The 27525-nt window shown below is 41.4% G+C and overlaps 1 protein-coding gene across 5 annotated transcripts in view; it reads left to right on the top strand.

Annotated features, from left to right (window-relative positions):
* The window catches only part of ASPP (Ankyrin-repeat, SH3-domain, and Proline-rich-region containing Protein), a 558597-nt gene that overhangs the window by 503494 nt on the left and 27578 nt on the right, over positions 1-27525 (top strand). For all 5 annotated transcript variants that reach the window (XM_080276580.1, XM_080276579.1, XM_080276582.1 and 2 more), the window contains 3 exons: positions 1958-2472; positions 7601-7925; positions 16102-16268. In XM_080276580.1, the coding sequence (XP_080132706.1) occupies positions 1958-2472; positions 7601-7925; positions 16102-16268 (1007 nt within the window). The remainder of the gene's footprint in view (positions 1-1957; positions 2473-7600; positions 7926-16101; positions 16269-27525) is intronic.

Genomic DNA, 27525 nt, shown 5'->3' on the forward strand with positions numbered 1-27525 from the left:
ACTTGGAGGCGTTTTGTCTGCAGCCACCCTTTGCAGGATTAGGGCGTCGGGCTATAGATAGATAGATAGAGAAAAATCCCGCCCACCATCACACATATTTTGCTGAGAAATGCTTTCAGGAAAAAAAAAAAAAAAAATGAAAGTATCGTGAGTCCAACAGTTAGTAAAATAAATACAATGAAATCATCAGCATGGAGTGACTGCATACAACTTATGTGGTAGACATGAATACAGTAATGCTGAATACTGTTATAAACAATTCAGCCAAGCATAACTTGTATGATAGTATAATTCACAAGAATGGAACTCACATAGTTATCTTACCTAATGGTGTCCTGTATGCCAAGAAGCCAATTACAATGCTGGGTGGTAACCATATAACCAAATTAGGGTATCTAGTGGATTAATGGGCAATTAAGGTGCTCCAGTGCAGGTTTATATCCAAGGGGTGGTTGGGGGTTTACTGCTGAAATAGTGCCACTCAGGGATGAGTGAGGCTGGTCACTCTCATCTTAAATGTCAGGACCAACTTGCCTATCCCCGGGCTTCTACGCTTCTCAAGAGGCAACACTGGATTAGATGATGAATGAATGGAAACATCTTATGTCAACAAGTAGACTCTTCACACACTGTAAGAGCTGAATTTTCACACCCAGAGTCTGTCAGTTCATAACATAGATTGGTCACAAAGCCTTTTTCACACCTGTTGCACTAAATGCGAAAACAGGAGTTTTACAGCTCCCTCACCATTAACATTTGTAGTTTTTTATCACTCTTCAACAAAGAACATCTACATTGTCAGTGCACCTAAATCATTTTATCTGACTGAATGTTACTCTCATTTGCACTTAAGCTCCCATACCACATGCCACTTTGTCCAACAATTTTGCTGTTTCCTTGGGAATAAATGCTTTTCTTGTGTTCATATCACTTTCAGGGAGCTTAGGCAAAAGTTAAGTTAGTTTGGAACTGCTTGCGCAGAGTTCTGATGTGAAATGAGGAACAGGGAAAAAAATAAAGAAATGGTTCTAATCACAACAACTGTCAGCACAACAACTAAGGCAAGCAGGTATGGGACATGGGTCACGTGGGCCAGGTCGGGTCAAGGAAGCCAATCAGCAACCCACAAGAGCACAACACATGAGTTGTGAATAAATGCAGCCGTGTGGAAATCCAGTACTTAAATCCACCCTTTTCCCACACAGTTTCTCCTGCACAGTTGAGTGATATTACTATGCAATTGTATAATTATGGGAGAAATTAAATGCCCATGTTATTGTAAGATTATTGCTTCCCATTATCTCAAGTCGCGACTCTCTTGTACCATCAGCGTGAAATGTGTCTGCAAGCTTGGTACATAGCTACATGATCTACATTATATGCATTTATTCTGACCCTGTGAACATGAACCACCTTAGGTCTGACAGACACCCTCATCCAAGCTCCTGCAGCAAGGAGGAAAAGGGGCAACTGGGACAGCAAAGTCAGACTCAGCCAGTCTCTTTGCATTTATACCATTGCCTAAAGCATATCCTCTTAACTTGCACAGCAGTGCTGCAAGAGCTGCCACCTTACTGACCCTCTGGTTCTGTTAATACATAGAATATACTGTAGTTTTTACTTAAATAAGTAGTCATTAAATTGCAGGGAAATGTGAACAATTCAGATATTAACTCCTTCAGTATGATGATGTCTTGATACTAATTTGTGCAATGATCAAACAGTTTTATTCTGCTTAGGGAGACCCTTTACAGTGAAGGAGCTAGAAACAGTCCTGTTACTAGTAGCTTCCAGCTTGAACATGATGGTTTACCGTAAGTTGTATTCTTTCTACTGTTGTTCAGCTTTGGAGAGATCTTCTATTGAAAGGGTTAGAGACTCCTCAGAGAGATGCATTTGTATTTCACCAGTATGTATGTTTTTCTGCTTATTCCTCACACACCTGTGTCTATTCTAGGTATGCCAGCCAGAATGTGATATTGTCAACTTATACGCAGCAAGGGGCCAGTCCTGACACTCAGCCAATTGAGGATGATAATGCAAGACTCAAGACCACACCAGGCAACAATAACAACAGTAACAACAACAATAACAACAATAATAACAGTAACAATATTAATAACAATTTAGAAGGAAGTGGAGGAGGGGGGGGAGGGGGAGAAAAAGTACATGTATCCATAAACCGTCGGATTGAGATGCCTCCAGATTTTATGTTCCCTGAAGATGAAACTCCACCTTCAGATCTCCTTGGCCGACATGTTAGTGAAATAGAAAATGGGGAATCTGGTAAAGAAAATGGAATGGATGTGATGGACAATGCAGCCCCCTCCCTACCCCTGAGTGAATTAGAAAAGTTAAGAATAGAAAAGGATGAGAAAGGTGGGGAGGAGGATGTGAGCTCCCTCAGTGAGGATGCTCGTCAGCCAGATGGAGCAGATACTGCAGCAATTCTCAGTGAAGAGGGACACACAGGTCAGTAGAGTATCCCACTGTAGTTCATCCACATTAACTTGCAGAAGATTGTGATCCTTTTGCAGCTTTTAGAATAAGACTGTACATTCTTTCATAGCACTTTGATATAACTAGCATCAGTATAATGTTGATCTCTTATAACTCAGTAGTCAACAGGAAAGGTGAAAATTTTAGGTCATTAATTTGGACAGATTAGTAAGTTTTGATTAATTACATTTTGTTACAGATCACCACCATTTTTTCCCCCTCAAAAAAAAAAAAAAATAAATAAATAATAATAATAATAATAATAATAATGTACAGTACATTGGTATTATGATGGGTGAAATATTATTCACTGGTATATTTTTATTATAAGTTACATAATAAAAGTTGCTAGCACTTTTCCAGGTGCCTCATTTAGAATTATTGTTTTTCATCATGGTTGCAGTTTTAGTGGGCTGTGCAATGAGTGTTTGTACATTTTATGTGAATGAGCATAAGGACAGCTTTATTTAAGACACTGGTGAGCATTTGATGAAACCCCATAATAGTATTTAGGAGTCTAAACCCTGGATTAGCATTCAGGGATAGCTCTGCAGTACTGTTGTATCATTTGTACTGCTAAATTGCAGTTGGTTGGTATCCCATAGGGTAACACAGTGGGTTACCTTCAAGCCACTGGCTGAGCCTGAGGCTGCAGCTACAGGATTCTAGGCTTTGGTATGCAGTGGTGGAGCATTGTGACTGGATGGCTAAGCCCTGCCTATCCCACTTAAATGAAACAGTTGCAAATATAGTATACCCAAATAACATGAGTTTCAGTATATTGATATCTTGCTGGAAGCTTGAATGTTTTGAGAGAGAGAGAGAGAGAGAGAGAGAGAGAGAGATTGTAGGAAACTATATGATATGTGTTGTGTGGGAATCATGTTAGAATGGAACTCAGTTAGGTTGATGACAAGTTATATATACAGTATATACCTGCCCATCCCAGATAGGTAGTTTCAAAAGTCATGTATTTTTTAACGTTTATGAACTTTGCGAGCGATCACACACTTTGCAAGGTCGAGTGGTGGGAGAGTCGTCTTCCCCCACTACTTTGCCATGCGGAGTAGTGATGTCACGGTTCACTGGGCGTACTGTGCCTCCTAGTTCAGTGGTCTGCCACCCTTCCACGTTTGTTTGCACCTGTCCTCAACCGAGGTCACTGACCCTCACAATTTCGTGGTGCTCCTCACAATATCCCAGCAGTCAAACCTTGCACGAGTGTTATCATGGCGCCAACGGGTAAGAAGAACAAGAAAATAAGTTTGGAGACCAAACTGAATATGATTGAAAGGAAAAAAGCAGGTAAAGGTAACGCTGCTATTGGTCGGGAGTTTGGTATTGGTGAATCGACAGTGAGAATGATTTTAAAGAACAGTGAACAAATTAAGCAAGCAGCAAAGAACTATGGAGGTGCTCAGTTTGATGGCAGAATGCAGGTGGCAAACAAAGAAGTGCTAATAAAAATGGAAAGGTATCTTGCTCACTACTGTACATACATAGAAAGGAAAAGGAAGGGGTTGCATTAGATGGGCACCATATAAGGGAGCAGGCAAAGATATTCTATCACACGTGCCTTAAAAAAGCCATACGGTAAATCCCAACAAAACCTTTCAAGGCATCGAGTGGGTGGCTATGCCAGTTCCTCAAAAGGATGGAGTTTAAACACATCTGGTTCAGTGGTAAGCGAGGCAGTGCTGACTATGAAGCAGCCAACTCCTTTCCCAATGTTTTAAGGGGCATAATAGAGGAGGAAGGGTACACCAAGGACCAAATTTTTAACTTAGATGAAACAGGCATGAATTGGAAGGCCATGCCAAGGTCATCCTACATTGGTAAACACCAAAAACAAGCAAGAGGGAAAAAACTAGACAAGTCGCAGTTTACAGTCATGTTGACCTTAAATTTATCAGGCACCTGCAAAATGAAACCTGTGATCGTTCACACGGCAAGGCATCCAAGATGCTATAATAATGTAAGGAGCATGGACAGCATCTCTGATTTTTATTGGTACCAGTCTGATAATGGTTGGATGACTTCCAGCATCATAAAGGAATGGCTTCTGAACCATTTTGTGCCCGATGCTCGTCTCATGTGCCATCAGAAGGGGCTTCCCTTCAAAGTGTGCCTTCTGATGGACAGTGCCTCTTGCCATCCACACTACCTCGCAGATGTTCACCCCGATGTGAAAATAATATTCCTGCCCTCAAACGCCACCTCTCTCGTGCAACCCCTTGATCAGGAGATCATAGCAAACATGAAAAACTTCTACTGCACCAAACTTTATAACTACCTCAGAGAAAAAAACGAAACTAATGAGGAAATAAGGATGATAGAGGCAGAGGATGAGCATTGAGACCTGGATATGGACGACCCCCTGCCACAGGAAGAACTGCCCAACCCTGCCCCAGCCCCGGAAGATGGACCCATTGCCCCAGAGATGACAGTAAGGCAGTTCTGGCGGCAATTTACTATCAAGAAGGCCCTAGACTTTGTTGTTGCCTCATGGAAGGAAATAAATGAGGCCATCATCAACCATGCCTGGCACTGTTTGGTACCCCACCTTTGCCCTAAAAAGCCAGGTAGCGAGGTTCAGCAGGTGGAAGAGGCTGAAAGGGCAGTGTTGGCAGCAGTGCAGTTGGTTGCTGGGTGCCGTGAAGTTACAGCTGAGGAAGTGAGGGAGATAGAAGAAGAAGAACAAGAAAGTGCCACGACCACCATGCTCAGAGTTGACGAAGAAGATGAGCTAGCCAACCAGCAAGCAGAGCAACCAGAACCACAATCACGCTGAGAATTAACGATGCATAACCTGGCCAATATCCTCGGCGTCATGGACCAGCTGAAAGAAACCATCGTGAGCAACGAATGTGACCAATTTAGGGCTCACAAAGCATGCCATGGTGTTGACAGGGCCCTTCACTTTTATGCTGACCTCCACTGTGATGGGGTTAACAAGAGGAAGCAGTCTCTAATCACAATTCATGAGAACCCCAAGCGACCCTGTCCTATCGACCAGCCGCCCTGCCACCCCTCTCCAAGCAGCCAGCGATCCTAGCATCCCTAACTTTTTTGATTCTGATGACCCCAGTGAAGATTCTGACTTTGAGGGATTCATGAGAGAGGCAGAAAAAACACAGCAAGATGTGGAAATATCTGTCGACAGTGATAATGATGATGTAGGGCCCGCGGGGCCACAGTAGCCGTAACCAAGCCTTGCCGAGTCGCCCTGCCACCAGTCCCGTACACCAAGACAGTCTTCACATCAGTGTAAATGCATTTTTTTTTTTTTTTTTTAAAGGTTTCTAACCTATGATGTTTTCTTATTAATATTACTGTACAGTACATCAGTTCATGTTTGTTCATTTATCATCGTAAAATTAAGAGGTAGAGTCGAGAGAAAGAGTGGGAAAAAGTGCTTACCTTGGGGTGATGTTGACCAAGTTGCCTGTAATTCATATATTTAATTGTTTCAATTTTGCGAATTTTGATTTTGCGAGGGTTTTTGTCGACTATATTCTTGCAGAATTGGAGGAAGGACTGTATCTGGTTCATGTACCCTCAAGAAATCGTTGATTTCTAACCTTGCCGATATTAAACCATCAACATTAGTATATGCCACTTTCAAACTTTTATTGTTGTTTTTTATTCCCTCTCCTCTCCCTCTTTCTATTGGTACCACTTCGTTAACTTCTGATCCATAACTCTCCAACAGATCATTGTCTTCTCTTCCTCTGTTCTCTGTTCATTTTTTTTCCTTTGCTTCCTTTACTAGCTTCTTTACTTTAGCTCTTCCTCATTAGCATCTCTTCTCAGCCAAACGTTCTTGAACCCCTCTTTGTCTGACAATTTCCGTGTTCTGTTGATGATTTCATTTACCATTACCTGAGACTTAAACTTTACTTTAAGTGGCCTCACCCTTCGTTCCTCGTACTTTCCTACCCCAAGCACTTCTTCAGTCTCTTTTTGAGCTTCATTGTTACCCTCCATAACTACTATCTCTTTAACCTTACTCAGTTCTTCTTTTTCCCTTTCTGATCTTACTGTCATACATTTTTCTTTTACTCCTGAAATTATCACGCATTTTTTCTTGTCTGCTACATCCCTGACTGAAGAGTCTCTGCTACTTAGTACCCTAATCACTTCCTTCCTCACCCGTCCTTGCTTTGTTGTTCTATGATCTCTTTCAAATTTATATTTCCTTCCTCTTGAATTTTCTTCCACCCCTTGTGTTGCTCCTTGATTTCCTTAATGTGTTCAGCTTGCATCCTTGATTTAGATTCATGCTAATCCAATGTACTTTTCATCCTGTCCCTTTCTTCTTCCAACTTCTTATTTTCCTTCTTGAGCTGTTTTATTTCATTTGAGGCAGATTCATTACTTGCTTTTAATTCTGGAACTTGTCTTTCTTGTTCAGCACTGCATGTGCATACGCTTTCCACCTTACCCTGCATTACTTTGATCTCATTCTCCTGTTCTAACGTCCATTCCTGCAACACTCTATTTATTGACCATACCTTTTTTTAACTCCTGGAACTTCCTCTCTGCCATTTTCTCCACTCCTGCTACTCTTGTTTGGTTCAGTTTAGTACTTCCTTTCCCCTTATCTTTATTGAAGAAGCCCACAAATTCACTGCCACCAGATGTAAACAATGAACTATCCCTTTCCGCCATGATGCAGCCAAACGGAAACTTTATACAGCATTTCCACTGTGTCTTGTAATCTTTTTATGACCAAAATCTTTTTTTTTTTTTTTTTTTTTTTTTTAAATAATATCCGACAGGATCACCACTCACGTACAGTATTCATTCACATAATCACAATAGGCTGGTCTCCTTTTCGATGCTGATGGGGCGATTATTTCCCCACAATCCACAAAGAGCTCCATCTCTGTTGGTGACCTGTGTGTGTGTGTGTGTGTGTGTGTGTGTGTGTGTGTGTGTGTGTGTGTGTAGAATATCATTCTGTGAGAATACTCTTGTCACATTTGAAAAACATTTTATTGTTTAAATATTGCAGTGTATACACTACTGTTATGTTACTGGCAGTTTTAGAGTCTGTAAATTTTGAAGACAACAGAACACTTACTGACTTATTTTGTAGGTGATGGAGATAGATCAAGCACCACCTCAAATACCAGCTTGGGGGCAGGTGCAAGACGCCTCAAAAAGGGCAATCTCAAGAGCAAGAACTCAAGTCGTGTTCCCAGACGTGTGAGCTTTGACCCCTTGGCATTGCTCCTGGATGCTTCACTGGAGGGTGAACTTGAACTGGTGCGACGGACAGCTACCGAAGTGCCCAATCCTTCTGCAGCAAATGATGAGGGCATCACTGCACTGCACAATGCCATCTGTGCTGGCCATCTAGATATTGTCACCTTCCTTGTCACTTTTGGCTGTGATGTCAATGCCCAGGATTCTGACGGATGGTAAACCTTGAAAGTTTTTTATTATCTTCAGGCTCTAGCTGCTTAGCCCTTAAATTAAGCTTAAAATTACCTGTATATCCCCTGTAAAATGCAAAATATCATTAATTGCGATGAATTTATAATTGATTTATGAGGATAGTAGTTGCATGCTGTTGAGCCAAGGCCATTGATCCCTGAGCTTAACAGTGAAAGGGTTAATGTCATTTTGAAAAGGAAGCATTTAATGATGGCAGTAAGATAAAAATACATATGATAATTTTTTTTCCTTGTTGTCATCATCATCATCATCATCATCCATCATCATTATCATCATCATCATCATCATCATCATCATCATCATCATCATCATCATCATCCATCATCATCATTTCATCATCAGTTTCGTTGTTGTTGTCCATACCTCATTTCATACTCTTAGATGGGGTGAAGTAGGGTCCAGAGAGCAAAAAAAATAATAATAATAATAGTACAGTGGCGTCATTTTATCCGAAATTCGTTTAACCGTAATATGCCAGTAACCGTAAGTTTTACTAAAATGTTCTCATTTTGATTAACCGCAAAAATCTGAAATATATCCGATAATTCAAACACGGCGGGCTTGTTTCACGCCACTAGCGTTAGTTTACAGTTGCTCCGCTAGTCACCCACCCCACCGCCACCCAGCATATCCCCTGCTAGCGAGTTGCCCACTCCCTCACCTGCATCCACCACCTCAGAAGATTTGGATGATGTGGGAGATAATGTGGATGACGTGGAAATGATTGAATAAGGAAACAGAAAATATGAAAAAACAATTACAGTGGAATCTCAAATTTCGACAGTTTAGAATTCGATGAATCAAATTTCGATGCATTTTGGAGTGGTCTGCCTGCCTTACTTTTCAATGCAAAGTCATGTATTTCGATATACAAGAAGTGAAGGAAAATTATAAGAAAAAGAATGAGTCTAACCTAATATCGTATGTGACATGTGTCAAGAAGAGAATGAAAATCAACATCATTTATTCATACAGTACATGAAGCATGCGATGATATGGTTCCGAGACAATTCACCGTCAAGTCAATTCGCCCGTCAGATAATTCCATGTCAAAACATGGACGATTTCCTGTCAGGACAATTCTCACCCAGGACGATTCCCCGTCATTTTATAAATATACTTATTTTTAATTAATCAATACTTTAATAACTCAAAGATATAACAAGAGAAATTAGAGGAAGAGAATCAATAGTAGAAATACGAAAACAAAATGAATTACAGGTGGTAGCAAATACTGTACAGTAGGCAGAATACTGAAACGAAGCAAAGTACGGTAATTTTGAATATAAGGAGCAACATACAAATGAACAATAGAGATTGAGAAAAAAAAATAGTCATGTTGTTTAAGGACAAGAGCTCCCGGATGGGAGTAGGCACCAACAACAACAAGCCATGTGCAAGGCGATGCTCTATTGTCAGCAGTCATGTTGCGACTGTCCTGGCAGCAGCCAGCCCTCTACAGCCAAGTGCTGCACTTTCAGCCTGTACCTTCCATATGTTGACATGCATTTCACTGCAATTTAGTTGTATGTATTTTGTTTGTATTTTCGTCGACACTTACCTGTTTCAAGATGTCAAGTGAAAGTGGTTCTTCGGGTAGCAGTGGCAATGGACGAGAGCAGCCTGGCACCTCGAAATCTTCGCAGCCAGAGGAGAAATGGCAATATAGACGAAGGGCAGAAACACACCAAGTATACACTTGCTGACAATATGGCAATACAATGCAGAACTAGTTACTTAACCACAATTATAGTTCATAAAGTATTCAGGGGGTGTGGGCAAACAATCATGATTTTAGGTTGTTAGGTTCAGAGGTCCCGGACCCAAACTAATTTTTCCCATGAGAAGTTCAGTTTAAATTTCGATGTTTTCAATTTCGATGCGGTTTTTTGGTACATATCCCCATCGAAATTTGAGAATCCACTGTAAGTTTAAGACTTTATTTGTTTGAATTGTTTACAGTGAATTACATAATTGTTTTGGTGAAGGTTTATTTAAATTTATTTGAGTAAAGATTTATTTAAGTTGACAGTTTCTATTACAGTTTCAAAGGTGCAGTCACATACATAGTTACTACAGTGTATTAAGTGTTTTTGGTGATGGTTGAGTGGCTTTTGGGGTGCTGGTGGTGGTGGTGGACTAGACGTTGTCAGAAATGGGTGATGGGTGAGTACAGTACTGTTCCCTTGTATCCTACATATTATTACAGTATCTTTTATCTGAAAAAATCGATGAAACGAAACTTTGAAAGTCCCATGATTTTCAGATAACATAGACTCCACTGTAATAATATAAAAGATGGAAAGAAAAATTAACCAATGCCTGCCCAATTCAATGAGCTTCACTTGTTCATTCAGCATTCAGGTCACTGGAATACTGACTCTACCTCACAGACATACACATCCTCAGTTACACACTTCATACCACCTATAAGTTAGAGTCAGTCTGACAACTATCACTTCGTCAGGAAAGAACTGTGGTGCCAAACCCGTGTCATACACTCCTCCATGCAATATTCTTCCAGCCAGGGTGGTCCACTGTCAGTTCCCAAGCCTCATCACTCTCCATACTTCTCTTTCACATAGTCATATTTGCCATGTCTATTCATCTTCTGCTTGGCCTATACAGTAATCCCTTGATTATCCAACATAACAGAGCCAAAGGTATGTCTGGAAAGTGGATCTGTCCGGATAATGGACTTTTCCCCTGGCCCCCCTTTGTACATAACCTAACTTTGAAAGCCACTGTAAAAGGCCACCACAGTACATTGCTTGTTCCTGTTGTTTAACACTACCCTGTCTGGTCAAACTGACCTATAATGCGCAGCCAAGTAATTACCGTGGTCAAGTATGGAAAATAATACATTCCTTTAATATGCGGGAGGTCAGCCATTCCACATCAGTCTTACCCAGGATCTCCTGCTTCTTCTCCTTTTCCCTGGTGGAGGGGCCATCATCACACACCCTAGGAAGAGGCAAGCAAGGAATAGCAAAGGCTGAAGCAGGTAGGGAACAACCACAAAAGCCACCACATCCGCTGCCATAACAACTGTCCAAGAGGAGCAGTTCACTATACGGTTACTGCGCGGGAACTGGGAACAACCGAGGGGGTCTGTAGCAGATGCTGGTTGAACTACTGAGCCAGACATTGCAGAACCACCAGACTATTCCCGCCTGGCTGGGCGAAAATGTTCGTGCGGCCATAATTTCCACCTGGATGCAAGCATTTTGTCCGGATAATATGGAAAAATGTATGAATAATGGTTTCAGAGAGCCACATCACAGCATCTGTGTAGTGGGTTGTTTGGATATTGAACTTCCGGATAATCGAGGGATTACTGTACACTGTACTTTGCTTTGTTTTGCTTATACATCAATCTTTGAGTAACACAGACAATATAGACTGGATGCAGACCATGGTACTCAGTCCCGCGTTACTCAAACAGTATGTTTGCATGTATAACAGTACAGTGTAGTCTGGCGACTTTCCAAAACTCTCACTTTTACCTCTTCTTACCACCCTACCCCACATAAATTACCCCCTTCTCATACCCACCATCAGGTAAAATGCTGAAAGTGGTATAGCTGTATTGTAATTATGAACATGAATGGTATTAATATTGCATAAACAAAAACAAAGGGGTAAATATAAATGACAGTGATGCAGTGATTCGAGCTGTTTTCTTATAGACTTATGCTCTCAAGGAAAATAATATTAGTACAGTATTAGGTACACCCTAGGTGATTAACATTTGACAATCAAGAAATGTGGAGAACAAATGAAATATACAGTACCTACTTAGTGACATTACAGAAAGCCGCCTGAATGTCTCCGATAGCGAGTTCACTGCTGATCCCACCAACTGGACATGATGTCAACACACCAGACAAACTCAAATGCAGACAGTTTAAAACCACAAATTGTAGTGGAAGGCTGACTAGTCACTGAAAGCTAACTGGGGGCTTTGCCCTCCAGACCTAATGATTATATGCTACCTCACAGTGTGCAAACTAAAATGCGTATTAGATAAAACCTGCGTCAAAACAGTATCACGCTTTAAGAAAGTTTGTTAACCCCTAGACCCTGTGAATGTTTTGGGCATAGCTACCCTCTCCCTACAGCAATATTTCCCCAAATAGCCTTTTTTCAGACCTTCATATCTGGGAAATTATAGAAGCTAGGGAGACAAATTAAAAATGATATTACTCACCAACTCTTCTTGTGAATTAAAGCATCTCCAGGTCTGCAGGTGGTAATGTCAATGACTAAGGACGTGAAGAAGATGAGTAACGTTTGGCGCTCAAACCAGGATGTATTTGTGCATGTGTGCGTGGCCCCAACTTTGGCTTTGCTGTCTGAGTGATAACCACTCTACTACTAGATAAACTAGACACAGTGGCATCCAAGGCACACCCTATGGCACTATCACTGAGCCTTTTCCTAGTATCCCTAGGTAGAGGCTTGGCAGGGATGGATGAGGCAAGGAGTCTGCATGAGGTGAGAATGGAATTGGGCAAGGAGATTTCAGAAAACATAATTCAGCACCTGGCTAAGTCACAGAGAAGCCTGAGGTATGCATGCATCAAGTGTTGGGAGTTTCTCCCTATCATTTGGTGATGAGATCAAATGGCAGCCAGTTCAGGCTGTGGCGCGACTGCATTTGCGGCTCCTATCATCACCTGGCGGTTTCCGTCCAACCCTTTTGCTGTGGCTATATCCGTCCCTCAGAGCATGGGGCTAATCATGGTGCATTCGGCAGTCATCATACAACCATGTGATGATGAAGGTAGGTTCAGTCATAAAGCAAATTTTTATATACCCGGTACCTCACAGAGATATCCATTAAGATATGATACAGGTTAGCAAAATAGCACTTGGTGATTAAATCCGAATGCTTCATATTCTGTAAAATCTATGATACAAGCAATATGAAAAACTATAATGGAACCTCCTATTTATGAACATTTTTAAAAACCAACATTAAAAAAAAAAAAAAATACTACAAATGTTAACCTATAAAAAATAACAAAGGATCATGTCAACACGTCATTCCAATAGGAAAATTGGAAATACCACATCACTGTTGTACATAATAAATAGCAAAGGTTGGCTGGGTACCTGTGTGTTGTTGACGCATAGCTCCCAGGTACGCTCCTCATGCTCCCCATTCCCAGTGTTGCTGTTGTCATTGCTGAGATGTTGCTGCTCCTGCACATCCTTCTTCAACATCTAAGTTGAATCTTTCAAAGTCCAGGGCTGAAACAACGAAGTTGACCTTGTCGTCGGAGGTGGATGTATCCAGATGTAAGCCGGCTAATCATGGTGAATCTGGCGGGTGACATAACCGCATACGACTTTAAAATTGTGTTGCCCGGCCAGCTGATACTTCCCACATAACCTTGAGATTTTTCCTGCGGTAATTGTGACCAGTCACATTAATATTGATGTAAGTACAAAACTGTGTTACTCAACGGTGTCACCTAAGGCTTGACTGTCAAAAAGAATGATATCTCAAGAAGTCATCACACTTATGTGATAGATCCCTCCAAGCATACAGAGAGTCCAGTCAGTGGAAGATAAATGAACCAGAAGCCTAATATCAGTGATGCCAATGCTGACCTTTTGATGCAGTCCTTATTTGACTCAAGAAATTTTGGACACCACATGAAGACTTTTACAAGCTGCTCAGAATGTTTTGGCAACTTAATAATTTGCGCCACTAGGCTTAAAACCGCTGATTTAAGAAGTGTACTGTAATCATATGTATTGTCATCTCGCCTAAAATGCGCCTTCGCAAAGTGCGTCTCGCCTAATGTGCGATGGGGGTCTGACAATAATTAATTACTGTATTTAGAAAGTGCATTTGCTACTTGCAGTGTGCGACGGGCATGAAAAATTGAGGCAAATACGGTATTCTTTCACATCTCGCGTGCATAATTTGTAGCATGCGATGGGTAAGGGTAGGGCTGGTGAGTATGTGTGGTGGGGTGCGGCTGGTGTGTGAGTGAGTGATGGCCACAGCAGCAGGATGATGACGTAATGTCTGTAGTGCCTGACCTGGACTTTGAGGGTTTCCTGGAGCAGCAACAGGCAGCACCTAACCTAGTGCAGTCTAAGATGTGCATTCCATAAAACTGGCCACACAATATTGTGCTTTAAGAGCATTTGTTGATCGCTGGCTAAGTCGTCACCAGGGTTGCCATTTGGTATTTTTCATTACCAAATGTGAGGCATTATATTGAAAAATTCAGTCGGTAATGATTCAGAATGATTCATTACCAAAATGATTTTTCACATGAATGAGTGTATTGAGGATGGAGATGGTGGATTATCTTTTTTTTTTTTCCTTTTAATGCAAGAAAGAAGGAACCAAAGGCTAACAGGCCACAAACCATTCCTTCAAAAAAAAAAAAAAAAGAGAGAGAGAGAGAGAGAGAGAACCAAAATCCCTCCAGTAGTGATGAGAGTGATAGTAAGGCATGGGACGAGGCCTGTGGAGAACAGCTGTGAGTGTTTTGATTCAGCTTCCATGGTACGGCCTTGGGTACCACAGCAACAATTCGCATTATCTACCCTCTGTACAATGCTGGTAAGGTCTTGAATTTTCATAATAAATGTACAGTATTACTCTTGCACGTGGAGAGGATGGAGGGTGAAAGACTGATGAAGAGAGTGTATGTGAGTGAGGTGGAAGGGGGGAGAGGGAGGGGGAGGCCGAGGATGAGATGGAGGGATGGGGTGGAGAGGTATATAAGAGAGGGGGGAGGGGGGTGTGAATTGGGAACAGGGCAGTGAAATGATGGGGGACAGGGTAAAGTGGAGGCAGTTTGTTTGTGGCCACCCCGAACGGGACTGAGGCGTCTGGCAATAGGTAGATAGATAGATAGACTCTTGCACATTTCTGTTATAAGTTTTCCTTTTGCATTTTAGTTAGGGATAGGTATTGGTGAATCAGTATACGAAAATTCAGAATGTGTTACCCATAAAGCCATTTTAACATGAGATCCTGTGCTTCGCAAAGTGCGAAAGGCTGTGTTGCCCATATTCACGCACTTTAAGTGAGATGACTGTATATGGGTTGATCCATAATGCTCCAGTAGAAATCTCCTGGGGGTACTGTATGTGCTGTGGGTTGAGCTCATTTTGTTAGTGTGGTCATAGACATGGCGGTGGAAGTATGAAATGATTAAATGATGTAAGGTAGATAATGATGACGGTGACTGAGCCATCTGCCGCACATGAGAAATTGCATGTGGAGTGAAGTGGACCATTATACTGTATACTGTATATGGGTCACCCTGTATAACATTTTTTGTCACTTGTGTACATTTAATATTATTCTGGTAATGTAGTTACCAACAGTCATTTCAGAACATTAAAGAAGAAGAATACAAAAATAATCAGTGCAGCTATTGGGGCTGTATTTAGGATAAACTGTACTGATACTTGCATGCAAAAATTTGTGGGACTAACTAAGGGCCTTTTCATCATAAAATATTTACTAATACCATTAGCTTTGTTTCCATACAGTTACTGAGCCCACAATGACCAGTTCTGACCAGAAAGTTGAAAAAATTATTTTTTTCATATGTTCGCGTGTTGTGATTTCCAACAATTTCGCGCCGTCATGTTGCACACTGTCTCAGATTTTTTTCTTTCATTCTTTCTTTTTTTGTTTGTGTGTGTGTATTTTTCTGACACTCCCTGGAGTTACCCTGACCTAATGCAAAAAGAATTAGGTTTATACCTATTATTGTTCTCATGAAAGAAGCAAACAAATGCACAGACAGATGCACACATACACAGCTTGACATTGTTTATACCTAGAGCTCTACTGTATGGTCTGTTGTAATTTACTGATTTACTTTTTGCACACACTGCATCATATGCATAAGTTTACACAGCTCCTCAAGCAGGTGTGGTGGTTAGAATATCATCAGAGCATTGGCCTTGTTTAGGTTTGATCCCCAAGAGGTGACTAGCAGTTTTTCAATCATTTAATGCTATCAGGGGAAGTAGGCTAGACTTATACCCATAATTAGCAGGGACTGTGATAGCCTAGCCTCAGACCCTTACACCTCAAAGGGGGTGATATGGGATTGGCTTTTACCAGTTTTATATGTGGTTATTTTTACATAGGACACCACTGCACTGCGCTGCGTCGTGCAACAACGTGGCGATGGTGCGGTTCCTGGTGGAGCATGGGGCTTGTATCCTGGCTACTACACTCTCTGACCATGAAACACCGGCTGAGAAATGCGAGCAGGATGAGGAGGGCTATGATGGGTGTTCCCAATACCTCTACAGTAAGTTATTTTGTTATTTTCCAGTGCCTCTGCTTTAAGTTACTGTGTTGTATTATCTCACAGTACCTCAACAGTAAGCTTTTGTATCATCTTCCAGTACCTCTATAATAAATTAATTGTATTGTTTCCCAGCATCTGTTCAGTAAGTTATTATGATATCTCATAGTACCTACACAGTAGATGGGACACCCATTATTCACTCACTCAGTGTAGTTGTTCGTGCATAACTGCGGTCCACCTGGCCAAACAGACCCATCAACTTCGGGTAAGCAACTACCACTGTTGGGTTCTTCCATAGGTTCCTAACACTGTTGATGTTTTGTCTGTCTTGATGTGGCATGTGTTTTGCAGTGCACCACTACATGTGTAATGTTGTGTAAACCTATTCTACAAGCAGGGCACATATCATCTGTGATTCCACCCAGTCCAAGTCTTACCTGGTTAATCGAGGAGGGCTGGGTGATATCCTGATCTAAGCCCAGCTAGAAGAACTTTATTAACTGTATTTATAGATATCTCTGATGGTTGAATGTTTGGGAGGGGAAGGGATGGGCTTGTAGTGTAGTATAGTGTTCTGATTAAGGTGTTGTACTGCCCTGCATGTGAAATGAGTATGAAGTGTTCCTTCATTGTAAGTGTTGGAATATCTGGAAGTGGCATGCTGTAGAAGAGGGTTTGAAAATGTTTGTTTGGCGATTGTTTCATATGTCTAGTTGTGTTGTAAGGCTCTATCATGTAATAACAGAGGTGTTTAATGTTGGTACATGCTGCTGTGTAGAATTTTATGCCTCTCATATCAATCTATTCTCTAGCAGGGAGGACTTGAGTTTCAAAATATAAATGAGCTGTGGCAGTGGTTTTGGTGCAGCCAGTGATGATGCATAGGGTGTCATTTTGTACTGTCTGCAAGATGCTACAGTGCATGTTTGATAGGATGTGGGCCCATGCTGGGGAAGCATAGGACATCACTGATGTAGCTTGATTGTCAAGTAGGCAGGGTGTTTCTTTTTTGTTGCTCAAAGTCTGTTCCTGAAAAATGCTGTGAGTGCTTTAAGTCTGAGGATGCACCTCCTCTTGATGTCTTGTATGTAGCTGATTATTGCAGATGCAGTGACAGTGATGTAGAAAAAGGTTTTATCCAAGGCATTTTAGTATGTTGCAAAGGTCTAGCTGACAGACAACCAAATGCAAACCCAAGATGGCACAGAGAAGCATTAAGTGATTTAAGTAAGAACCAGGAAATAGTGATTTCCTGATCAGGCAAACATAGGGCATTGATTGTGGAGAACAAAATAGATTATACGAGCAAAATGATGGACTTATAAATGATACATAAGCATGTGATAAATGATACATAAGCATGTGAAATGAAACACAAAGTATATGCAAACAGGAAGCAGTGAAGTACAAAAATTAAGTGAGGAAAATATCAAGAACATCAGAAAAGGGAATAGCAACTGAATCTACTGGCAGAAAATCCACAGCCACCAAGGATGAGGAGACTTCCCAAAGTACACGAACAGGTCATACCTGTGGGACCGATCACATCTGGGGTAGAAAGCACACCTCACAAACTAGCCAAATAACTTGTAAAACCACTGTCCAGTGCACTAGGCACCTTCACCAATGCTCACCTGAGAAAAATTCCAATGATCTCACAGAAACCAAGGATTCACAAAACACGGTATTGGTGAGTTATGATGTAACATTATTATTCACTAATGTACCTTAGAAGGGGCCCTATGGGCTTTGAAGAGAGTGTTGGAGAATATAGAAGATGAGAAGCTGCCAGTATCGAGGGGAGACTTCATCAAACTTGTCTCACTGTATTTGCCGATTTGTGTTCTACAGGATTTGAGTTAAGTTCGTGCTGTCCCAACTCAGGTGACATTATTATCCAACTTTGCTTTGCAAGCATGGATATTCTTTGCACAAACCACATTTTCATCCAAGTGATGCCATTCGGTAATACTGTACTTGTATTTGGAAAGCTACATTTTCTTACATCACCCAAGCACACTGATGTCTTAAAATTATATCCTTACATTCTCCCCGCATCCCTTATGATATAGTCATCTCTGTCAATGTTCTCTATACCATGCATACACTTATATGTCATTATATCATTATGTGGTAGGTGGGGACGCTCACCATCCAACTCACTCGATGTAGTGCTGCTTGGGGTGTCTGCCCTTTCCTCTCTTCCCTCATTCCTCTTCTGTCTTTCCATTATTCTTTCCTCGTCCTTCTGCCTATGGGTGACTCTACGCTGAGTGACAAGCAAAATGGTTTCCATTACACCAGGAAACCATTTACTACACTGGGTGGTAACCATAGAACCAGATTATGGCGCCTGGTAGTTTAGTGAGTAATTAAGGCGCTCCAGTCGGATAGAGCCGGTGCAGATTTATATCCAAGGGGTGGTTGGGGTTTATTGCTTACGTATTGCCACTTAGGGATGAGTGAGGCTGGTCATTTTCTTCTTAAATGTCAGGACTAACTTGCCTAGTCCTGGGCTCCTACACTTCTTATGGGGCATGGGGCAACATAGGATTGGATGATGGATAGATGGATATCATTATTATATCTCCTCTTTCTCTTCATTCCTGTCAAATGTAGTCAGTTTCAACCTTCCCCATCTCTCTTCATACTGCAAATCCCCTGAGCTTGGTATAATTTTTGTAGCCATCCTTTGCACCTTCTCTGATTTATGTATGTTTTTTTTAAATGGTGAGACCACACCATGGCAGCATACTCCAGTCATGGTCTTACCATTGTCATCGTCAGTTTGCCTAACATTTCCTTGTTTATATAATTAAATGCTGTTCCTGTGTTCATCAGTAGATTAAATGCTTCAGTAATTATCTTAATTATATGCTTCTCTGTTGGCAAACCCTTCTGTATTATTTCACCCAGATCTTAATCCTGAGTAGCTTTGTTAACCCTTTCACTTTGGGGGGTGCGTGTAAATTTTGGCTGCTGCGCTTTGTACATATGCACTTGAATCAAAGGTGCCAGGCTTTTCCTTACCATGAACATTAGTGGGACCTTTGCCTTTAAACAACAGCCTCTTTGCCTGAGGCATTTTGCTGGCCTTCACACACTCTTTTTCAGCTACATTCACAAGAATTTTCTGGGAAAAAAATGCAATAGAAAAAGGTACTTTCTCCAAGAGATCATGAGGGATACTTCCAGTCTGTGAGCAACCTCACACAACACTTGGCAGGCATAGCTCTGCTGACTTTTGCCTGTCATCCAACAAAAATGATGACTCCCAAAATATTTCCTTAGAGATTACATCGGATGATGGGCAAACTCGTCATACTAACGTCAGAGGTTGACAAATGCATGACGGGCCAGACCGTCATTGGTACATCTAAGGATTAATATCTTCATTTCCCATTCTGTAACCTGGATTTGGGCTTCTCTTACTTATGCCCATCTCAGTTACATTACATTTATTAGTGTTAAAATCAGTCTTCCATTTATGTAGTTGATCTCAATCTTCTTGCAACGCTCTGTGGCTATTTTCATCTACAATTTTTTTCATGATTTTTGTGTTACCAGCAAACATATTCATGTATGACTGAACTTCATTGGGCATATCATATACCGTACATATATCAGGAACATAATGGGAGCTAAAACTGCTCCATGGGGAACTCCACTTATCACTTCCTTCCATGCTGAAAACTTGTCTCTAATCATAGTTCTCATCTGTCTGCTGGTGATGTAAATTCCTCATCCATTTCAGTGAGACACTATCCATGCCACCATTATTTTTTTATTTCCAAACAGCCTCTCATGTGGTACTTATATTAAATGCTTTCCAGAACCCCAAATAAATACAATCCACTCACCCATCTCTTTCCTGTAACACATTAATAACTCTATCATCAAAATTCAGCAAGTTTTTGATACATGAAGTACCTTCTCAGCAACCAAATTGCCTAGAGGTTATTTTCTTGTCTCTTAATGAACAACCCACCTCTTCCTTATGATTTTTTCACACTGTTTACAAACAATGCTTGTAAGAGACACTGGTCAATAGTTTAATGGGTCTTCCCTTCTGCCACTGTCACATACTGATACTATATTTGCCCCCTTCCAACCCCTTGGCAAGTCTCCCTCCATTAGAGAACATTTCATTATCTTATATACAGTGGGGTCTCTGAATATGCAGGATCTCAGTATGTGGGATATTTGAAATATATATATTTTTTACAACTTGTAAAATGTGATTTTGAAATGCAAATCAGTCGTCTGAAAGCAAGAGAAAAACGGAGTTCTCATTCAAAATGGTAGTATCCGAAGCCACCACCAGATGGCTGATTGGTTGGTTTCCTGCCCTTTTCCTCCCTCACAGCATCTATCAAGCCTTGTCTCAAGACTCTCATCTGTGCCTGTCTGCACCACACCCACATATTATGATGTTTTTAGCACTACAAGACCTGCCTTTGCTCACCTGTTACATCATGGCCCCACTGCTTCATTCCAAGAATAAGACGATCATTTGAGAGTTGAAAATGAAGGAATAAGCAAGGTAAAAGGAACTGAAACATTGGATGTGAACTTGCCTTAGGTGAATTATCGACAGTGAGGAACATTCTCAAGAACAAGGAGTAGATTTTATGAACTGTCAAGAGTTATGGAGGCCAGCAAGTGGATAGGCACAGTAAGGTTGCTAATCCTGCAATTATACATGTGGAGTGCTGCCTAACACACTACATTCACAGTTCTGTTATCTTCCTTTCAGCAAAAGTCTCTCTTAAAATGTTAATCAATAATGGGGAAGTATTGTAAATAACAAAGATAGGGTGAGGTCTTAACCATATACATTTACTTCCACTGATTCAGTGGTGGAAAGTAAGAATATTTAAGGTGGCAAATCATATGAAGAGGGAAAACAGGGATATCATAGGTGAGCAGTGTGTGATGAATGATGAATGAAAGGTAGTGGTGAACAGTGGGAATATTAGACTCCTGGAGAGAGCATTATGACAGGTTGTTGAATGAAGAGTTTAACTGGAACAGGGAAGGTTTGGAGCCAGCAGATCCAGTGTTTGGCCTTTGGCATTTGATTGATGCTGCTATTGTGAGCAGGACAGTAGGGAGGATGCAGGTGGGGAAGGCAGTAGTGTATCTGGTTTGACTGCTGAAATGTTGAAGGCCTCAGGAGATATAAGAATGAGGTTAGTTACCGACTTGATAAATATGATTATATATGAGTGTGTTGTCCCAGATGATTGGCTGAAGAGTGTGATTGTAAATGTGTACAAGGGGAAGGGTGATGCCCTGGAAAGAGGAAATTATAGTGGCATAAAGCTTTTGGACCAGGTAATGAAGGTAACGGAGAGAGTCCTAGAAGGTATGATTAGAGAAACAGTGAACATTGATGAGATGCAATTTGGGTTTATGCCAGGCAGAGAGACCAGTGATGCCATATTCATTGTTTGATAGCTTCAGGAAAAATATATAGGGAAGAAAAGGGATCTGTACTTTGTTTTTGTTGACCTGGAGAAGGCCTTTGACAGAGTCCCTAGGGAGGTGGTGAAGTGAGCAATGAGAAAGCTTGGGATCGAGCAGTGGTTGGTTAGGGTGGTTATGACTCTGTATGTGGGTGATCACACCCCGGTAAGAGTGAATACAGATTTGTTTTATGAGTTTTCTGTGAGTGATGGTGTGTATCAAGGGTCAGTCTTGAGCCCCTTGTTGTTTGTTATGGTACTGTACTTGAAGCCCTCTCATGTGACTTCAGAAATGGACTCCCATGGGAGATGTTGTGTGCTGGTGATTTGGTGTTGATTGCAGAGAATGAAATGGAAGTGGAGGAAAGAGCTTGAGAATAAATGGAGATAAAAGTGGTGGTATCTAGGGCTGGTGGCAGTACTGCCAAAGAAGAGGGAGAGTGGCCATGTGCGATTTGCCCTAAGGGCATGGAAAGTAATTCCATCTTTTGCAGTGTTTGTGATAAGTGGGTGCACAAGAGATGTAGTGGTATTAGAGGTAAACAACGAGATAATATTGATTTCATGTGTGCAGTGTGTCAGGGGGAGCATGTGCATATTATCAGGCGTGAAAGGATTGATCATGCAGGTGAGTCTCATGAGTGTGTAAAGTTTTTTTTTTTTTTTTTTTTTTTTTTTTTTTTTTAAATAAATCTGAGACATGTTAAATGCTGGGGGTGGGGCTTCAGCTATCTTTGTGGTTAGTGTGATGAGTGTTGGAAAGACTTCAGGGAGCTGTTGCCTATCCTGACACTGAGAGGGCTCTCCCTCCATGCTAAAGGATCTTTGTATTTGGCATGTGTTAGGAGTGTAATGCTGTATGGTAGTGAGACCTGGGCAGTAAAGGAAGAGGATATTTGCAGGCTCAAACATACAAAAAAATGACAATGATTAGGTGGATGTGCAATGTGTCTTTGAGTGCTAGGCCTGAGGGGGCTAGGTTTATGATCGAAGAGTTGAGAGGTAGGATGGGACTTGATTGTATTGGTGGTGTGTTGAGGAGGGATAGATTGAGGTGGTTTGGGCATTTGAAGAGGATGGGGGTTGACAGTTGGGTGCAGAAAGTGAAAAGTGTTAACATTAGGGGTAGGGTTGCGAGAGGTAGACTGAAGTAGACCTGGGATGAAGTCATAGAGTGTGACCTCAGGGATAAGGAACTGGATAGGGAGGCTGCTAGAGATAAAGCAACATTTAGAGCTGCCATTAGGTGACCAAGGCTGATGCATGCAAGCATGTTGGAGCATTTAATAATGAAAACAAAAATGTTTCTGCAGCGGATTTTGTCAACCATATTCTTGCATATTGGGAGACCCCATTGTATTAGTTTAACTAACTCTTCAGCACATTTCATGATTACCTAACCAGAAATATTGCCAGGTCCCATGGCTTTAGTTACATCCACATTTTTTGTCAGATCCAGAAGTTTATCAGGTTCAAATTTAACCTCGTTTGTTTTGGTTACCACGTTCTGATCTAAGAAAATCCTCTTCCTTTACTAATATTGTCTGGAATTTCTTTCATAATTTCACATGTCTTCTTCTCTTTCATATTCTTTGTTACCATCTTTTACAATTCTGTCCTTAATTTTCATTTTAGTGTGTATATACAGTACCTGTAAAACAATTTTCCGTCACTTCCACACTTATCCACTATATTCTTTTCATATTTAGCTCTTCTTCTCTTCTAATCCTCACATAATCATATATAAAATTTTTACATCTCTCCCATGCTGATTTACTCCTAGTTTTCCTTGCCATATTCCAAGCTTTGTTCCTCTTTTCCATTACTACTCTACATCTATCATTAAACCATTCCTTTTCCTTCTCGAATTTAGCAACATATTTGGAAGCATATTTACAGACACCCTCAGTGTATACTTCCTTAAAATGAAAGTATTTATTTTCCACATCTTTTGCTTCATTAAATTCTCTCCAAGCATATTCCCTGAAATATTTTCTCAAGGCATTAAAATCGGCTTTGCTACAATTATACCTATTTTCTTTATGCATTTTTATTTAATCTTCTTCCCCACTTATAACTTCAAGTTCATTTAGTATATGATCACTCTTACCTAGGAGACAACAGTACTTTATATTTTAGATATTATTTGGACCTTTTGTGAAAACAAGATCTAACCTCGATGGTTCATCATCACCTCTTGTTCTCGTACTTTCCTTAATATTTTGGATCAGTAAGATTAAGTTGTGGAAGCAATGAAGAAAGTTAAATTGGGGAAAGCCCCAGGAATTGATGGAGTGTGTGGTGAAATGCTGAAGCATGGGGGAGAGAGTAGTAGAATGGATGTGGAAGATGTGCAGATTGGCCTGGGAGGAAGGTAGAGTCCTGGAGGATTGGAAGTCAGGTATAATTATTCCCTTGTACAAAGGAAAGGGCAAAAAGAAGTGTGTGGTAATCATAGGGGCATTTGTCTTCTTAGTATAATAGGAAAGGTGTATGGTAGGATACTTATTGACAGAGTTAGAGAAAGAACAGAGGAATTAGTTGGAGAAGAACAGGGAGGCTTTAGGAAGGGAAGAGGTTGTTTATCGGATATGCATTCTTAGATCTATGGTGGAAAAGTTTCTAGAGAAGGGAAAGAAGTTGTATGCGACTTTCATGGATTTGGAGAAAGCATATGACAGGGTGAATAGACAAGGATTGTGGAAAGTATTAAGAATATATGGAGTAGATGGGAAGTTGTTGAATGCTGTGAAGAGTATGTATGATGGTGCTAAGGCTGCAGTGCGTGTGGATGGTGAACTAAGTGAATTTTCCCCTTTGGAGGTTGGGTTGAAACAGGGATGTGTCATGTCTCCATGGTTGTTCAATCTGTACATGGATGGGGTAATAAAAGAGGTACAAGGTAGGGCAGTGGATGTTGGAGTGGCCCTGGTGAGAGAGGATAGTGTTTGGAAACTCCCTGTACTGTTGTTTGCAAATGATACTGTGTTGTTGAGTGAATACGAAGGGGAGCTGCAAGGCTTGGTGGATGAGTTTGGGAGAGTGTGTAAGAAATGGAATCTAAAGGTGAATGTAGGGAAGAGTAAAGTGATGGTCTTTGAGAAAGGTGAAGTTAGTGAATGTACAGCGAGGTTGGATGGTGAGGAATTGGAAAATGTGAGTACGTTTAAGTACTTGGGTAGTGTGATGAGTAAGGATGGAGGTTTGGAGGGTGAAGTGCTTGAAAGGGTACAGCAGGGAAGAAAGGTTGCTGGTTCTTTGAAAGCAGTGATAAGAAACAGGGAAGAGAGCATGGAAGTGATAAAGTTACTACATGACAGTATTGTGATACCAACTCTAACGTATGGAAGTGAAACTTGGACGTTGTTGGATGGACACAAGTCAAGAGTGAGAGCAGAGGAACCTGTGGGGTCACATGGAGAGACAGGCTGACGAATGAGGATATAAAGGAGCGTTGTAGTGTGGATGTGGATGTGATAGGAAGCGTTATGAGGAACACACTGAGGTGGTTTGGCCATGTGGAGAGGATGGAGGGTGAAAGACTGATGAAGAGAGTGTATGTGAGTGAGGTGGAGGGGGGGAAGAGGGAGGGGGAGGCTGAGGATGAGGTGGAGGGATGGGGTGGAGAGGTATATGAGAGAGGGGGGTGTGAGTTGGGAGCAGGGCAGTGAAATGGCGGGGGACAGGACGACGTGGAGGCGAATTGTTTGTGGCCACCCCAAACGGGATTGAGGCATCTGGCAATAGATACTGTAGATAGATAGAAGATTTCAGTTGCCAATTCATGTAATTTATAACCCCCATTTACTGGTACAGTGGTCCCTCATTTATCTGGACACACAGTATCTGGATGCGTTCATTATCTGGATGCTGGACCTTGGCTCTATTAAACCATTATCCGAATTTACTTGCAGTTATCCGGATGTAAAAGTCCCTGTGAACTTCGGCCAGCCAGCTGGTATGTTCAAACATTCAGTATCGTGGCCGTTGGGTTCGAGCTGTGAGTGGGAAATAGTTTGTAACCCACAACCAGAGGTAAAATGTCCGTCTGCCCCTGTCGCACCCTCTTCCTGTCACTCCCAACAAACCTCCAACACCCGAGTAATATGACTGTAACCCGCAAGCAGTGTCAAAACGACCATACGCATTCCCCACCGAATGTCCAGTATTGTGCGACCATGGGGACTAAGTCTTTCCCAACCACCACCTCCATTGCACACAGACCACAAGCCACGAGTACATGCTTGGCGACAGTGGCTGTCCGCCTCTCTACCAAAGGTTGAAAGTGGTACAGATGGGGGATGTGGAAGGTGTGTGCAAGATATTCACAAAAGAAATCTGTGCAGCATGTGAGGTGGTGTGTGGGGTGAAGAGAAGACGAAAGGGGCTGCAAGGAACAGCATGGTGGAATGAAGAGGTGAGACAGGCTGTGGCACAAAAGAAAAAAGCATATAATGAATGGATGAGAAATGGGGGCGTGGAAGAAGTTGAGAGAAGGAAGAGATAGTTATATGTAGAAAGGAAGAAAGAGATGAAAAGATTAGTAAAAGAGAGTAAGAAGAGAGTGGATGAGGAATTTGGAAGGAATTTGAGTGTCAAGTGGAGGGAATGTAAGAAAATGTTCTGGAAAGAGGTAAAGAGAGTCAGACAGGGTAGCACTGAAGTTAGTAGGGGGGTGAAAGATGAAAATGGTAGCTTACTAGTTGAGAAGGGAGAAAAAGTGAGCAGATGGAGAGAACACATTAATGAATTGTTGAAAATAGGGAATGAAAGTAATGCGAGTATCAGTGGCTGGGGAATGGCTGGGAGAAGGAGGGAGGTGAGAAGACAGGAAGAAATCAGTAGGATGGAAGTTGTGGAAGCAATGAAGAAAGTCAAAATGGGGAAAGCCCCAGGAATTGATGGATTGTGTGGTGAAATGCTGAAGCATGGGGGAGAGATAGTAGTAGAATGGATGTGGAAGATGTGCAGATTGGCCTGGGAGGAAGGTAGAGTCCCAGAGGATTGGAAGTCAGGTATAATTATTTCCTTGTACAAAGGGAAAGGGGAAAAAGAAGTGTGTGGTAATCATAGGGGCATTTGTCTTCTTAGTGTAATAGGAAAAATATACAGTAGGATACTTATTGACAGAGTTAGGGAAATAACTGAGGAATTAGTTGGAGAAGAACAGAGAGCTTTAGGAAGGGAAGAGGTTGTGTAGATCAGATATTCATTCTTAGATCTTTAATGGAAAAGTTTCCAGAGAAGGGAAAAAAGTTGTATACGGCCTTCATGGATTTGGAGAAAGCATATGACAGGGTGGATAGACAAGGATTGTGGAAAGTATTAAGAATATACAGAGTAGATGGGAAGTTGTTGAATGCTGTGAAGAGTATGTATGAGGGTGCTAAAGCTGCAGTGCATGTGGATAGTGAACTGAGTGAGTTTTTTTATCTGAAGGTTGGGTTGAAACAGAGATGTGTCATGTCTCCATGGTTGTTCAGTCAGTATATGGATGGGGTTGTAAAAGAGATACAAGGTAGGGCAGTGGATGGTGGAGTGGCCCTAATGAGAGAGGGCAGTGTTTGGAAACTCCCTGTACTGTTGTTGCAGATGATATTGTGTTGTTAAGTGAAGATGAAGGGGAGCTGCAAGGCTTGGTGGATGAGTTTGGGAGTGTGTGTAAGAAACTGAATCTAAAGATGAATGTAGGGAAGAGTAAAGTTATGGTCTTCGAGAGAGGTGAAGTCAGTGAATGTACAGTGAGGTTGGATGATGAGGAAATGGAAAATGTGAGTACATTTAAGTAC

This window comes from Coenobita brevimanus, chromosome 65 (genome assembly GCF_032717465.1).
Source record: "Coenobita brevimanus isolate Jiangsu-jjx chromosome 65, ASM3271746v2, whole genome shotgun sequence".
Lineage (NCBI taxonomy): Eukaryota > Metazoa > Arthropoda > Malacostraca > Decapoda > Coenobitidae > Coenobita > Coenobita brevimanus.